Source organism: Myotis nattereri (assembly GCF_964212035.1).
Source record: "Myotis nattereri genome assembly, chromosome: 8".
NCBI classification, from domain to species: domain Eukaryota; kingdom Metazoa; phylum Chordata; class Mammalia; order Chiroptera; family Vespertilionidae; genus Myotis; species Myotis nattereri.
The window spans coordinates 37,322,664-37,336,886 of record NC_138083.1 but is presented as its reverse complement, the minus strand read 5'-3'; the positions used below and the strand labels follow the sequence as shown (position 1 = coordinate 37,336,886).

Here is a 14,223-nt window from a genome sequence, read left to right as displayed (position 1 = left end):
TGTGGAGGTGGAGTGCAGAGGTACGGGGGCTCGCGCGCGCGGAAAGGGTCTGGCACCTGAGAGCGCGGCTGTCTTTTTGAATCCGGAGGGAGACACAAGCTCCCGACGGCTCTGAAATCCGGTTCCGGGAAGTCTCTGGGAACCCAGGACTCATACGGGGAGAAACTGGACTGTCTGGCAGCGGGCGAGCTTGAGAGCGGCTTTCCCTCAGAGGTGCTTGCAACCATGGGCCGGACACTGGGACTCGAGAATCCTTAGGGCGGGGCTGAGGCTCCGCCATAGCTGCTCTCTCTGCCCTTTGATTCCTTGAGACCCCGCCCCGCCCAGGCTGCGGCAGAGGCTTTTGCATATGAATGCCCTGGCCATTTGCAACCTGTAATTACCTAACAAACTGCAGCTGGGCAAGACAGACCTAGAACTTCCAAGAGAAGGCCCAAGGCCCCACAGCGGCTTGCATTGCTTCACAGCTGAGCGTCTTCAGGGCACCTCCAAACTCCAAAAAAGGAAGGGGAATCTGCAGTTCTCTTCATAGCTCCTGCTGTGTAACCTCAGGCAGAGGCTAAATTAGCACCTCCTTAGATCCAAGAGCCACTGTGCCCAGTGGTCAGAGGGGGGCCATCCAGATCACAACTCCTCAGATCCATAAGGGACACACTCAGGGTGCAGTCTCAGTGAGCACCAAAGCCCCACTGAAGCAAGTCTTGCCCCAGAAGGGTGTCTCCAGCACAGAAGTTCTCCCACTGCAGACACAGCTGATTCTCACTGCCAATTGGCCTGCAGGTCAATTCCTCCCAGTGATCCTGCAACAACCAAGGCATAGCTACAACAAGACTGTGCACAAAGCCCACAAGGGGGTGCACCAAGAGTGTCCACCTCAGGTAACCGGGGAGGCTGAACCACTGGGCCCTACAGGACACCTAGCACACAAGCCACTCTATCAACACAGGGAAGCAGCCAAAATGCGGAGACAAAGAAACAGGTCACAAATGACAGAAATGGAGGAAAGCAAATGACTGGATATAGAGTTCAAGGCCACGTTTATAAGGTTTTTCAAGAATTTTATGGAAACCGCCGATAAATTTAATGAGTCCCTCAATAAGTATAGTGAGACCATGGAGGACATGAAAAAGGACCAACTAGAAATTAAGCATACACTGACTGAAATAAAGAATAATCTACAGAGATCCAACAGCAGACAAGAGGATCCCAAGAATCAAGTCAAAGATTTGAAATACAAAGAAACAAAAAATACCCAACTGAAAAAGAAAAAAGAAAAGAGTTTCCAAAAATATGAAGATAGTGTAAGGAGCCTCTGGGACAACTTCAAGCGTACCAACATCAGAATTATAGGGGTACCAGAAGAAGAGAGAGGGCAAGATATTGAAAACCTATTTGAAGAAATAATGACAGAAAACTTCCCCTACCTGGTGAAAGAAATAGACTTACAAGTCCAGGAAGCGCAGAGAACCCCAAACAAAAGGAATCCAAAGAGGACCACACCAAGACACATCATCATTAAAATGCCAAGAGCAAAAGACAAAGAGAGAATCTTAAAAGCAGCAAGAGAAAGACAGTCAGTTACCTACAAGGGAGTACCCATACGACTCTTCAGCTGATTTCTCAACAGAAACCATGCAGGCCAGAAGAGAGTGGCAAGAAATATTCAAAGTGATGAATAGCAAGAACCTACAACCAAGATTACTTTATCCAGCAAAGCTATCATTCAGAATAGAAGGTCAGATAAAGAGCTTCACGGATAAGAAAAAGCTAAAGGAGTTCATCTCCACCAAACCAGCATTATATGAAATGCTGAAAGGTATTCTTTAAGAAGAGGAAGAAGAAAGGAACTCTTACCATTTGCCACAGCATGGATGGAACTGGAGAGCGGATAAATACCACATGATCTCACTCATTTGTGGAATATAATGAACAACATAAACTGATGAACAAGAACTGATCCAGAGACGGAGAGGCATTGATTGGACTGTCGGGCTTTGGAGGGAGGGTAGGGGAGGGTGGGAAAGATCAACCAAAGGACTTACATGCAGGCATATAGGCCTAACCAATGGACAAGGACAATGGGGGGGGTGGGTGAGGGCATGAGCGGGGGGGGGGGGGGGTAGAGGGTAACGTGGGGACAAGGACACATATGTAATATCTTAATCAATAAAAATATATTTAAAATATATATATATATATATTAAAAAAATACAAACAAACAAAAAATAAATAAATAAAATAAAATACTAAAAAAAAAAAAAAAAAAAAGTTTATCATTAACAGAGTCCCAGTATGGATTATATTGAGTTTTAGTGTTTGGTCGCAATCCAAGTGCTGCCCTGAGGTGCAGGTTATATATGTATAAATATATGTGTGTGTGGATCAGCTTGATTGAATAATTATATACCATATGATTCACGATTTAAAGTGTACAATTCAATTATTTTTAATATATTCACAGAGTTGTGCAACTATCACCACAATGGATTTTACAACCTTTTCATCATCTGGAAAAGAAACCAGTACTATTTGCAGTCACTCAAAGGGCAGGTTATTAAATTGGGTCTCTACTCTTTGTCTCTGTGTTGGAGCCAGAGTCATTCAAGAGGCTGAGAGGCCTTGCCTATACAATGGATTTTTCCTTTGTGCCCTCTTCACTCTCTCTCCTGTTATACACAGAATTGTCTTCATCTCTAGAGTTCTATAACTCTCAGAGAGGCCCTAGTTTCTCCTGTCTGAAGGGCAAAACTTGGGGGTAAACTTCAGTGCCCAGCATCAGACACTGGCCATTTGGTAAAGCTGGGGGAAAAAACACACAAATAAAACAGAATTTGGATGACTTAATTGTGCTTCATACATAATGTGGCATAAGAAATTAGATTATGCCCAGGAGGGACAGGCAACAGAAGCCACACCTTGGCTCCAAATGAAGAAAGAGGTGGGGCAGGGTGGCACAGGTCATCCTAGTAATAGTTATAAAGCTCTGTCCAGCCTCCTTTCCCTGAGAGAAAAACCAACATGGCTACTCCATGGGTCAAGTTAGGTCTTCACTGATGAGAACTTCAAATCTTCCCTATTTAATAGGTAGGTCCCTTTAAATTTTAATTAATATCCAGCATTTGGTAGGGAGAAGCTGGAAAGGTAGCCATGATTCTTAAAATTCAGAGAACAAGTCACACAGTTCAAAGCCTCGCCCAGTTATAAGGCATTTCCGCATCAGAGTGGCCATCTTACACCCAGATCAGGGACAAGTGTGCCCAACATCTTTTGGAGAGTTTGGGGCAAAGCCAGAATTCGACAGGCCAGTGCTTCTCCCACCACCCTGATTATTTCTCCTCTGTCTGGGACTCTCACATCCTCTGCTCTGCCTTCTGCTGTTTTCCCACAGGTCCAAGTGCAGGAGCTCTCCCTGCTGGTTCTGCTCAGCTATAAAGCAACAAACATGTGGGGTGGGGGGAGGCTCACAGTCTCGGACGGGATCACTGAGATCACCTGTTTTATAGATGAGGAAACTAAGTGGCTAGTTCAAGGTGACACACTGCGCTGGTGACAGAACCTGGACTGCGCCCAGGTTCTGCTGCCCAGCCCAGTGCTTCTTCCAGGCCATGATGCTGAAAGAAAATTCCCAACATCAAAGTCAGAACCATGCATACCGACTCTGCCACGAAGTCCATGGTATCAAATGTGATTCGGCCTTGCTTCTTTTTCTGGAAAAAAAAAAAAAAGGAGGAGGAGGAACAGGAAGGATAATCAAAAAGACTGCACAGAATTCTGCATCGAAACTCTTCTGCATACCTGGACCACTGTGGTACGCAGGAAGCCATGGGAAGCCTAACAGCATGGCTTCTCATGTCCACCTCTGCTCCAAAAGTCAACTCAGCACAAAACTTGGGCCCAGCAGTGACAACAAATTGTTGTGAAGAGAAAGATGGGGGTGTAGAGAGGAAAGGAGAATAAAGAGAGGAAGCATGAAGAGAGAAAAGTAAGAGGGGAAAGAAACAAAAGGGAAAGGATAGAGGGGAAGAAAACAACAGAAGGGAGGGATAAAAAGGAAGAAACAAACGAAGCCAACCTTCATTGACCACCTGTAACGAACCAGGCATAGAGCATCTTCCTTATCTTACTCCATTTCACCTTTAAAACAAAGCAGGCATTACGCCCCCTTTTGGATTTGAATGGCGTGAAGAACTTGCCCAAGGATTACCCAGCAAATAAATGGCTCCTGTTTAGAGGATGGCCAGGAGGAAGAGGAAAAGGTCTTAGGGATGAACTAGTCAAACCCATCTCCTAACAGATGCAGAGAAGATATGGAAAGAGTAGAGAAAGGGAGAGAGAGAGCAGGGGGAAATATGTAGAGGGTGTAGGGCTGAAAGAAAAGGACAAACAAAGCCCTGAGCACCATACAGGGCCAAACCAAGACTTTCCCCCCACCCCCGCCACCCCCCCAACACACACACACACACACACACACACACACACACACGCACGCACGCACGCACGCACACATCTCTCTAGCCCAGTGGTTCCCAACCTTCCTAATGCTGCGACCCTTTAATACAGTTCCTCATGTTGTGGTGACCCCCAACCATAAAATTATTTTTGTTGCTACTTCATAACTGTAATTTTGCTAGTTATGAATCATAATGTAAATATCTGATATGCAGGATGTATTTTCAGGGGTCGCGACCCACAGGTTGAGAACCGCTGCTAGCTAGTCCTCATGTCCTTCCCCAGAGCCCACTCAGATCTCTGTGCTCTCCCCTCACTTATAGTTTGGTGATTCTCAGGGGGGCCAATGAAGGAAAGAGGTAATGTTCAGAAGGATCCAGACTCACATACTCCACTGAAACCAGTCTTTGGCTCTCTCTGCCAGACCCTATGCTCCAGCCCTCAGCTCTCTGCCCAGCAGACACATGACACCATAGACTCCCCTTGAGAGGCTTCTGCTCAAGGCCACCCTAACTGGGTAATGTTGTTAGATTTAGCTTCACACTCCCCTGATGACAAAACTAACTCTGATTTTCAGCTTCCAACTGCCCAAGCACCAGCCCAGGTCTGCTGGTAACCAAGGACTCCTGGTTGCCAGGGCCCTTCACTTCACCACTGCATGGCACCCTGAGTCAGAATGTCCTTCCTGAGAACTAATCTCAGTCTCTCAGGTCACAATTCTTCTATTCCACCCCTTCCCAGCTCAGGGCCCAACTCCAGGACAGAATCTGGCTGTGGACTTGTTTGGTTTGGCCAGCACAGTGTCTTCAAAATATATTAATTTAAATGTCTTTAGATGGGGCATGCCCTTCCTCTCCAACTGGCCACAGGCCCTTTCTGCTACATCTTAAACCAAGCCACACACATATAGTTATATTACCTGCTGGGCCTTAGAAAGCAATCTAAGCCCTAGCTGGTTTGGCTCAGTGGATAGAGCATCGGCCTGTGAACCCAAGGGTCCTGGCTTCCATTCTGGTTAAGGGCACATACGTCAGTTGCAGGTTCCTCCCAGGCCCACGCCCTGATCAGTCACATGCAGGAGGCAACCAATCGATGTGTTTATCTCACATTGATATTTCTCTCTGTCTTTCCCTCTCTCTTCCACACTCTCTAAAATCAGTGGGAAAATATCCTTGGGTGAAGATTTAAAAAAAAAAAAAAAAGCAATCTAAGACAACCTTCCTTTGCCCCATCACCACCACCCCACTCTCCCTCTCCTTGGCTACTTTCCTTCAGAAACCACTTTGGGAAATTTCTTGGAGTAAATTGCTGCATGCAAGGAGGAAGCAGAGGCTGTCACTCCAGGAAAATAGGCAGGGAAAACTTTGGAGCCCTTGATAGTAATGAAAACAACTTTGGAGAACCAGAACAAGTTAACGGGATGGTGATCAACTTTTCTGAGCCAAAAAGGGGCTCATGATCTACCTTTGGGATAAACCATTTAAAATGGGGACATTCTAGAAAATCTAGAAAACATGGTCACCAGAGCAAACAGGCCCAGCAAATGTTCCCTTCTCATTTAAGTAAGGAGACAGGAAAGAAGGGAGAGGAGATAAATGGCTGGTGGACATTCAGAAAACTCAACTGGATTGCTTCTGGCTCTTTTAATCACTGTTGGAATGGAGACGGCTTCTTTCCCACTCCCAATGTTTGCTTCCACATGAAGTGAGTTGTGCTAGTTGAACACTACCAGCCCCTGGCCCTCCATACTGAGGAGTGACAAACTCCTTGGTAGACGTGCAAGGAGAAGTGGCATGATCACCCCCTTCCCCTTCCCTCTGTGCTCATATTCTGCTCTGCCCTTCTCTGCTGGGAGCTTAAGGCTGGAGGCTCCGCTGCTGTAGTGGAGACCTGCTGTGGTCTAACACTGCTTGTGACTGCTTGTGCAAGGCTGTCTAACTTTGGGGTTCAGTATTAGGTAAACCTCTCACTTGATGGTCCAAGTCATCTTCTCCAATATAAATGTTATCATTAATGTAAGTGATAGTTGAATTCTCCCTTCTGCTTTACCTTTTGTCTTCTTTCTCAGATGGCACAGAACTGGGACTGGGGAGTGGGGTGCTATTTATAGGACCCCCCTTAAACCCTGATAATCCTGCTGAGCCCAGCTGCTTACATCCCAGAAGGAGAAGATAGGGTGCCTTCTGCGAGCAGTCTCAGTGATCTGATATTCCCGGAATCCTCTGAGGCCTTGGCGGAACATTTTACATACTCGGATCATCACAATGATATCTAGGACGAGCCGGTACAGTCCCTGTGGAAACAAAACAAACATGAGCAGTGAAAACTCTGTTTTCAACCATGAACAGCAGGCTGGATAGTGCAGAAGATGAAATGTAATAGGATTAAATGCAGTGGGGTGCTGGAGTGATGATTACATTTTCAGGAAGTTTTCAAGACTATTGAAATCATATTGGTAGCTTGAAATTGCCCACAGTGGGAATATTTATGCCACATAAAGACTGGCAATTAGCCAGTGTGCCCAGTGGTCAGAGTGGGATCATCCAGATTGCAGCTCCTCGGATTTATAAAGGACACACTCAGGGGGAAGACTCAGTGAGCACCAAAGCCCCATTGAAGCAAGTCTTGCCCCGGAGGAGTGTCTCCAGCACAGAAGATCTCCCACTGCAGACACAGCTGATTCTCACAGCCAATTGGCCTGGAGGTCAATCCCTCCCAGTGATACTTACAACAATCAAGGCTTAACTACAACAAGACTGTGCACAAAGCCCACAAGAGGGTGCACCAAGAGTGTCTACCTCAGGTAATTGGGGACGCTGAGCCACTGGGCCCTATAGAACACCTAGCACAGAAAGTCACTCTATCGACACAGCGAAGCATAAAAAAAATGCGGAGACAAAGAAACAGGACACAAATGACAGAAATGGAGGAAAGCAAACTACTGGATATAGAGTTCAAAACCACACTTTTAAGGTTTTTCAAGAATTTTCTAGAAACCACCGATAAACTTAATGAGACCCTCAAGAAATCTAATGAGACCCTCGAGATTGTGATAAAAGACCAACTAGAAATTAAGCATACACTGACTGAAATAAAGAATATTATACAGACTCCCAACAGCAGACTAGAGGATCGCAAGAATCAAGTCAAAGATTTGAAATACGAAGAAGCAAAAAACACCCAACCAGAAAAGCAAAATGAAAAAAGAATCCAAAAATATGAAGATAGTGTAAGGAGCCTCTGGGACAGCTTCAAGCGTACCAACATCCGAATTATAGGGGTGCCAGAAGAAGAGAGAGAGCAAGATATTGAAAACCTATTTGAAGAAATAATGACAGAAAACTTCCCCTACCTGGTGAAAGAAATAGACTTACAAATCCAGGAAGCGCAGAGAACCTCAAACAAAAGGAATCCAAAGAGGACCACACCAAGACACATCATCATTAAAATGCCAAGAGCAAAAGACAAAGAGAGAATCTTAAAAGCAGCAAGAGAAAGACAGTCAGTTACCTACAAGGGAGTACCCATATGACTCTTCAGCTGATTTCTCAACAGAAACTTTGCAGGCCAGAAGGGAGTGGCAAGAAATATTCAAAGTGATGAATACCAAGAACCTACAACCAAGATTACTTCACCCAGCAAAGCTATCATTCAGAATTGAAGGTCAGATAAAGAGCTTCACAGATAAGAAAAAGCTAAAGGAGTTCATCACCACTAAACCAGTATTATATGAAATGCTGAAAGGTATCCTTTAAGAAGAGGAAGAAGAAGAAAATGGTAAAGATACAAACTATGAACAACAAATACACATCTATTAACAAGTAAATCTAAAAATCAAGTGAATAAATAATCTGATGAACAGAATGAACTGGTGATTATAATAGAATCAGGGGCATAGAAAGGGAGTGGACTGAGTATTCTTGGGGGGGAAAGGGGTGTGGGGGATGCAGGAAGAGACTGAACAAAAATCGTGCCCGTATGGATGAGGACAGTGGGGGGAGGGGGAGAGCGGAGGGTGGGGTGGGAAATGAGTGGAGGGGAGCTATGGGGGGAAAAAGAGGAACAACTGTAATAATCTGAATAATAAAGATTTAATTAAAAAAAAAAAAGACTGGCAATTACTAAATGGGGGCATCTGCCGCCCCAAGGGGCAGTTGTTAAAATATTAACCAGTATAGCTTTCGTTAAATGTCAAGTCCTTCACCTTGGTCCAAAAAATAAAGAGCAAAAGTAAAGACAGGATGTGAGGGGTGATGCAGAGAGCCTGAACTTGGGAATTAGGTGGATCTGAGGGAAGAATGATGGATAGATGCAATATTGCTGGCTTTAAAGATAGAGGAAGGGGACCACAAGCCAAGGAATGTAGGTAGTCTTTAGAAGTTAGAAAAGTCAAGGAAATGGATTTTTCCCTGGAACTCTGAGAAAGGAACAGCCCTGTTAACACCTTGATTTGAGCCCAGAGAAACTCATGCCAGACTTCTCAGCTATATAAGCTAATAAATTTGCAGTGTTAAGCCACTAAATTGTGGTAATATGTTAGAGCAGCATAGAAAACTAACATAACACCTACTGTAAGATGGGACCATCTGATCTTTTCCCCTGGGAACTTGGAATTGGAACTGAAAACAAGTCCCAAATACGAATTTGGGAATAAAGGCAGTCACTCTCTATCTGCAAGTAAATACAAGGAATAAGGAAGCAAATCCAGAATGTGAGACAATCTACAAGTCATCTAACCCAGTTTCTTCAAAAAGTCAATTTCACGAGGAATAGAGAACAAGGTGTGGAGGCTGTTTTAGATTAAGACTCAAGAAACATACAAACAAATGCAAAATAAAACCTTGACTGGACTGTAATTCATCATAAAAATCTGTAAGATACATTTTAGGAACAAATAAGGAAATTGAATATGACTGGATATTAGGTGATACAGGGAATTCGTTTTAACTTTCTTAGTATTGTGGTTGTGTTCTTAAAGTATGCACCTTGCCCGGCCGGCATGTCTCAGTAGTTGAGTGTCAACCTATGAACCAGGAGGTCACAGTTTGATTCTCAGTCCAGGCACATGCCTGGGTTGCAGGCTTGGCCCCCAGTGTGGGGCATGCAGGAGGCAACCAATCAATGATTCTCTCTCATCATTGATGTTTCTATCTCTCTCTCCCTCTACCTTCCTCTCTGAAATCAATATATATATATATATATATATATATATATATATATATATATATGATGTAGTTTTTAAATGATTCAGCAAACATACACCTGCATACATGCACATAAGCACAAAAAGCCAATATGGCAAAATGCTGACTGTAAAATCTAAGGGATGATCATTATATATATTTCAACCTTTATTTTTAAAAATTTCCATAATTTTAAAAATGCAAAAACTATTTTTTTAACTTCTGATAATAAGGATATCATAAACAAAAAGAAAAAACAAACTTAAGATTGGAAGAATATTATTTGCCATGCATATAATTGACAAAGCACTACTATCCAGAATTATAAAGAATTATTATTACAAAGGATTAATAACCAGAATTTTAATTTTAAAAATTCTACAGCCCTGGCCAGTGTGGCTCAGTTGGTTGGGTGTCATCCCATTCACCAAAAAGTTGCCAGTTTGATTCGTCAGGGCACCTGCCCACGTTGCAGGCATAATACCCGGTAGGAGGTGTATAGGAGGTAGCCGATTGATGTTTCTCTCCCTCTCCCTCTCCCTCCCTCTTGCTCTCCAAAAGGGAGGGAGGGAGGGAAGGAGGGAAGGAGGGGGGGAAATCCTACAAATAAAAATAATAATAACCCAATCAAAAAATGAACAAATGATATGAACAGGTAATTCAAAGGGAAAACTCAAATGACCTATACATAATGAAAAGATTCTGAATACCACTAGAAATAAGGAAATGGAAATTACAGTAACACGATACCATTTGCACTTATCAGACTGGGGAAAGAAAAACATGATGCAACTATGTTGGAGAGCAATTTGGCAGTATTTTTTAAAGTTGAGGATGTGTGTCCTTTACAATCAAGAAATTGTATGCACTTTATATATACACTTTAGAGAAACTTACACATGTGCACAAGAAGATAGCCGTAAGGGTGACCATGGCACACTGTAACGGTGGAAAGCTGAAAACAACTGGTTTCCATCAGTAGAGAACACATCAACACATTACAGTGCAGTCACAGGATTGAAAATAGTACTAGCTGTGTATGTCAATGTGGATAAAGTTCACACATAATTTTGAGTGGGGAAAAGTGAAATACGATGACATTTATAATGCCATTTTTAAAAATGTGCCGCATACTATACAGTTGCTCGTGGATACTTCCCATAGCTATGTATACATCCATATGTAATAAAATTTAAGTATATAGATAGGAAGGGTACATATCAACCTCAGGAAAGTAGCTACCAGTGATGAGAAAGGGAGTGGGATGGTGAGGAACTTCACCTATAACTGTAATCTTTTCTTTAAAATTATATATCTAGCTCTAGCTGGCTAGGCTCAGTGGATAGAGCATCGGCCTGCAGACTGAAGGATCCCAGGTTTGATTCTAGTCAAGGGCACATGCTTGGGTTGCAGTCTTGATCCCCAGTAGGGGACATGCAGGAGACAGCCAACAGATGATTCTCATCATTGATGTTTCTACTTCTCTCTCCCTCTCCCTTCCTCTCTGAAATCAATAAAAATATATTTTAAAAACAAATAAATAAAAAATACCACATGATCTCACTCATTCATGGATAATAAAGACCATTATAAACTTATGAACAAAAATAGATACAGAGGCAGAGCTGCCTCAAACAGACTGTCAAACTGCAGCGGGAAGGCCGGGGAGGGTAGGAGGGCAGAAGGGGGAGGGGGGAGGGCGGGGTAAGAGATCAACTGAAGGACTTATATGCATGCATATAAGCATAACCAATGGACATAAGACACTGAGGGGTAGGGGAGGCCAGGGGATTGTCAAGGGCGGGGGGGGGGGGGGAAGGAGACATATGCAATACCCTTTGTAATACTTTAAGCAATAAAAAAAAAAAAGAATACATGTACTTAAAAAAAAATAAAGTTATAGAACCTAAAAAATAAAAAACTACAGTGGGAAGCCAGGGGAGGGTTGCGGGGGGGGGGGAGGGGGGGGTAAGAGATCAACCGAAGGACTTGTATGCATGCATATAAGCATAACCAATGGACACAAGACACTGGGGGGTAGGGGAGGCCGGGGGAATGTCAAGGGCGGGGGAAAAAAGGAGACATATGTAATACTCTTTGTAATACTTTAAGCAATAAAACAAAATTTAAAAAATAAATAAATAAATATTTATTTTTAAAAATTATATATCTAAAGTAAATATGGAAAAGGCTTTATTAATAAAATTAATACTTATTGAAAACAATTAGCCATTGTTGGGCACTATTCTAAACCCTTTATATGTGTTAATTCATTTAATCCTCAACAATAAATCTATACAAAGCAAAAATCAGGCACAGTAAATCAAGTCACTTGCCTAATACTAATATTAGTCATATGACTAATAGGTGATAGGGAATTGAACCCAGGCAGTCTGGCTCCAGAATCCTTAAGTTTTGGTTTTGGGGTTTTTTTTTGTTTTGTTGTTTTAATATTTTATTAATTTTTTACAGAGAGGAAGGGAGAGGGATAAAGAGTTAGAAACATCGATGAGAGAGAAACATTGATGAGCTGCCTCCTGTATACCCCCTACTGGGATGTGCCCACAACCAAGGTACATGTCCTTAACCAGAATCGAACCTGGGACCCTTTAGTCCACAGGCTGACACTCTATTCACTGAGCCAAACTGGTTAGGGCCAGAACCCTTAAGTTTAACCTATTACTTTACCCTGCTGTGAGGCCTTATTTTCTCTGGATCTGGTAATAGTAGAAAAGCTGGGTACAGAGCAGGAGAGTGGGGCTCAGGCTGAGTGTAGCCTATGACTCGTCCAGTATCGAGGGGGTAGTAAGCTACATGGCAGGGCTCAGAATTCAGTCTTTCTTTCCTCCCCCCCCCCTTTTTATTAAATTTATTGGGATGACACTGGTTAACAAAATTATACAGGTTTCAGGTGCACAATTCTATAACACATCAAGAATTCAGTCTTGCCCCCTGGCGTGGCTCAGTGGTTGAGTATCAACCTGATCATGGTTTAATTCCCGGTCAGAGCACATGCCCGAGTTGCAGGCTTGACCCCCAGTGTGGAGCGTGTGGGAGGCAGCTATCAATGAGTCTCTCTCATCACTGATGTTTCTATCTTGCTCTCCTTCTCCCTTCCTCTCTAAAGTCAATAAAAATTAAATAATAATTATAATAAAGTATACAGTCTTTCTACCCTGGCCAAAGTCGCTCAGTGGTTACAGTGCTGGCCTGCATATAGGACCATCTTGCGTTCGATTCCCAGTCAAGGGCACATACCTGGGTTGCAGATCTGATCTCCAGTCCCAGCTGGGGCGTGTGCAGGAGGCAATCAATCAATGTGTCTCTTTCACATCAATGTTTCTCTCTCTCTCTTTCTCCCCTCCCCCATCTCTTCCACTCTCTAAAATCAATGGAAAAAAATATCCTCACCCTTCCAGTGAGGATTTAACAACAACAAAAAGAATTCAGTCTTTCTGGAGCCTAATCCAAAATTCTATTCTTTGTGCCCATGATATGACTTCAAAACGTACAAGTCAGCCACACTCATCCAAGGCCCCCTCCTACACCTGCCTCTCCCTTCCTCAAAATACCTGTCTGTTCAATCTTCCACTCTTCCCTCCCAGGGCCCTTCACACTTCTCACCTGTTCCTTCTTCAAAAGCTGCCAGGTATGAGACAATATATATTTCCTCATGGTTCCTGATTTGGCAAATGACACGAGCTCCTTTGCCTTTCAAGGGTAGGACCACAAATGCTCCCAAGGATCGGGTGATATTAGAAATGAGTAGCTTCCTCATCACTCTTCATACCTACCAGTAGCTGTTGGAAACCTTGTTCTGAGAAAATCTCACCCTCAGAATCTCCTTATGTCACAATGAAAGATTCTGGAAGAGAGAAACCAAAATCTGAAAATCTAACATTTATTGAACACTCACAGGCATTATATTAGTTAACTCCATAACTACCACAAGATGAGAGACATCACGCCCACCCCACCCATGAGAGACTGGGGCTCAGTGGCTAAATGACTGCCAGAGTAATGGGGCCCTAAAAAAGAAAGTAGGAGGTTCCTGGGCTGGGGCTCAGGGCATCCAACACCTCAGCCTGGGGACCACTCTGAGGCTTAGAATTTAGACACCCGTATGGCACTGTCCTATAAATCTTGTTAGATCAGTAATCAGAAACACTCAGCAAACTGGAAGTCCCTAACCAAACAGGGTACCGAATGTTGAAAGGAACTTGTAACTGGAACTCAATGACTCTGGGGTCTTTTCAAAAATAGAGAAGAGCTTGACTGGTGTGGCTCACTTGGTTGGGCATCGGCCTGTGTACCAGGAGGTTGCTGTTCCAATTCCAGTCAGGGCACATGCCTAGGTTGTGGGCTCAATCCCCATTGGGGGGGGGGTGCAGAAGGCAGCAGATTGATGCTTGTCTCTCATCAATGTTCCTCTCTCTCTCCCCCTCTCTTTCTGAAATCAATAAAAACATATTTTTTTAAAGTAGAGAAGAATATAGGGTCTAAAGTACTTTTTTTCTATTAAAGATGGCAGTTGGTAATTCCAATTGGCTCTTGTATATGAATCCTCAGTGAAAAACTATGACTTCAAGTA

The 14,223-nt window shown here is 43.4% G+C and overlaps 1 protein-coding gene across 1 annotated transcript in view; it reads right to left on the bottom strand.

The window, feature by feature from the left end:
* CNBD2 (cyclic nucleotide binding domain containing 2) overlaps positions 1-13,307 on the bottom strand; it is a gene marked incomplete at both ends in the record, with an annotated part of 60,975 nt that extends 47,668 nt beyond the window's left edge. The window contains 3 exons of the mRNA XM_081097058.1: positions 3,654-3,707; positions 6,605-6,742; positions 13,257-13,307. Coding sequence (XP_080953184.1) covers positions 3,654-3,707; positions 6,605-6,742; positions 13,257-13,307 — 243 coding nt within the window. The remainder of the gene's footprint in view (positions 1-3,653; positions 3,708-6,604; positions 6,743-13,256) is intronic.
* Between the last annotated feature and the right edge of the window lie 916 nt (positions 13,308-14,223).